The sequence below is a fragment of the Phaseolus vulgaris genome, chromosome 8 (assembly GCF_000499845.2).
Source record: "Phaseolus vulgaris cultivar G19833 chromosome 8, P. vulgaris v2.0, whole genome shotgun sequence".
Taxonomy (NCBI): domain Eukaryota; kingdom Viridiplantae; phylum Streptophyta; class Magnoliopsida; order Fabales; family Fabaceae; genus Phaseolus; species Phaseolus vulgaris.
In genome coordinates this window covers 50,707,021-50,709,178 of record NC_023752.2, presented here as the reverse complement: position 1 = coordinate 50,709,178, position 2,158 = coordinate 50,707,021, and the positions used below count along the sequence as shown (strand labels likewise).

At 38.6% G+C, this 2,158-nt stretch overlaps 1 protein-coding gene across 1 annotated transcript; it reads left to right on the top strand.

Annotated features, from left to right (window-relative positions):
- The first annotated feature begins 254 nt into the window (after positions 1 to 254).
- Positions 255 to 1,569, top strand: LOC137824430 (uncharacterized). Its single transcript, XM_068630077.1, has 2 exons — positions 255 to 603; positions 863 to 1,569. The coding sequence occupies exons 1-2, from the start codon at positions 485 to 487 to the stop codon at positions 1,338 to 1,340; spliced, it is 597 nt and encodes a 198-aa protein (XP_068486178.1). The 5' UTR covers positions 255 to 484; the 3' UTR covers positions 1,341 to 1,569.
- Positions 1,570 to 2,158: the final 589 nt, after the last annotated feature.

Genomic DNA, 2,158 nt, shown 5'->3' with positions numbered 1-2,158 from the left:
TTGTGCTTAGCCTTTTTGGCCTAACGAAGCAATGTTCCATTCCCTCACGAGTCTATGACTAGGCCAGGAGAGGCTCTTAGGCCATGACCATGACCCTCCCTTTTCCAATATCATATTCATGGGGTCTAACTGGACCAACCATTTCAATTTTTATTTTTATTTTTTAAGAAGGAATGTCTCTATCCCTTTCCCATTCCCATTCCTCAAACAGCCTCCATTATTCATTCATTTTCCTTTCCTACCTCAACACGAAATTGCTGCATTTAAATATACATATAAATACACCCCAACACAACCAGCATCACCAAACACGGTCACACGGAAACTAAGTCCATGTGTTTTATTTATATGGACTTCCTTTTGTCATTTGTGGGTCTCCTCGCCTTTTCTTCTGTGGCCACACACCCTTAGCTATTCATTCCTCAATTATCAATATCTTCTCTCTCTCTCTCTCTCTCTCTCTCTCAATGAGAAACACCAAAACATGACAACCAAAGGAACATCTCACTCTGCACCCAATACAGAGTGTTGCATGTGTGGGGATCTTGGCTTCTCTGATCAGCTTTTTCAATGCAGAGTTTGCCAATTCAGATCTCAGCACAGGTGGGTATATAATATTTTTTCTTTCTTTCTTTCTTTCTTTTTCCTCCTCTAATATGGTTTTATCATCACATTCCAGACACTGTCGTATACTAAACCAAGACACTTCTCGTATCACAAGTTTCAATTTTTATTTTATATGTTAACAAAACTGGCCTTATAGATTAGACCCTTTTGTATGATGGACTAGTTTTTCGTTTGGGTATGGTTCATAATTTGATTGTTTCAAAATTAACCCTCGTTTTTTCCTCAAATTTGGCAGATACTGCAGCAATCTGTACCCGAAGCCAGAGTCTCTTGGAACCTGCAATTGGTGTTTGAGTCAGAGAGAGGACACCAAAGAGAAGTCGGGCAATTCTTCGAATTCCTCCTCGTCAATTTGGAACAACGATGATGAGAGCAGGATCAAGAGAATCAAGAATGGTATCAACAACAGTGCTCAAAACATGGGGCTCAAGAAGGGACCCAAAGGGAGTGGTATCCTTCATCTCCAAATTCAGAAACCCATTAAGAAACCAAAGTCACCAGACTCATCAAGATCGCCATCAGCATCCACATCCCCCCACAAATCTCCACCGGTTCTAGTTTCAACCCGCAAGAGAATAGTCACGAACGGTGCCTTGGAAGAGAGACTGAGGAGGACCAGGTCAGAAGACATAGCAAATTCGGGTGGTGCCACCAAACAGGTCTTCAGGAATAAGGTCAGAAGGTACAAGCTTTTGGAAGAAGTTTCTAGTTAAAATAAACATATAAATAATAATAATGATAATAAAAAAGAAGAAGAAGAAGAAGAAAGGGCTTAGAATGAAGAGAGTTATGTAAGAGATTATCAATGAACACAGAAGAAAGAAAAAGAGGTCATGGGTTTTCGTGCCTTTTGCGTTTTTTCCTTCGAAGTTTTGTCCCGATACATGTACAGCACAATGGTGAATGAATTAATGAATGAGCAAAACTTGTTTTAAGAGCTTAGACTCGCAGTTGTCATTCCCTCTTTCCATTTTCTCCTAAAATGTCATCACAATCGGTTTTGTTAATTTATCACCCATGCCGTTTGAGGAAGAGTTCTCTAATTGCATAATTACCTGTATTGATGAAGAGTTGATACAATTTTGCTTAGTTTTAGGTTTAGATCTTTATCTATAGTGGCGTAAAACATAATGCTTAATTAGCATTTTGTTTTTTCAAATTTGATGTGAATGAAATTAAGGTGATTTAAAGGGAAAGAAGACTTAGAGGTTGAAGTCCTTAACCGTTAAGTTACACGTCTTGCATGCCAAAAGTCTATAGATTGGAGAGAAATTTCTTGGCAACATCAGCACACGCTTTGAAGTGGGGTTTGGTCCTTGACAAAGAATCAATTAACACACACTACCAGACAAAAGCTTGACAATGGGGTCAACTGCACATGAAAATGAGTTTCTTGCATCCATGCATGAATGAAGATGAACTATTCATCTTCATATCTAGAATACATATTTCAAGTTATATATTTATAGAGATTAAATGAGTCATTGGATGATTAATTGCACGAATGTGGCAAATCCCTCACCGTCTATTG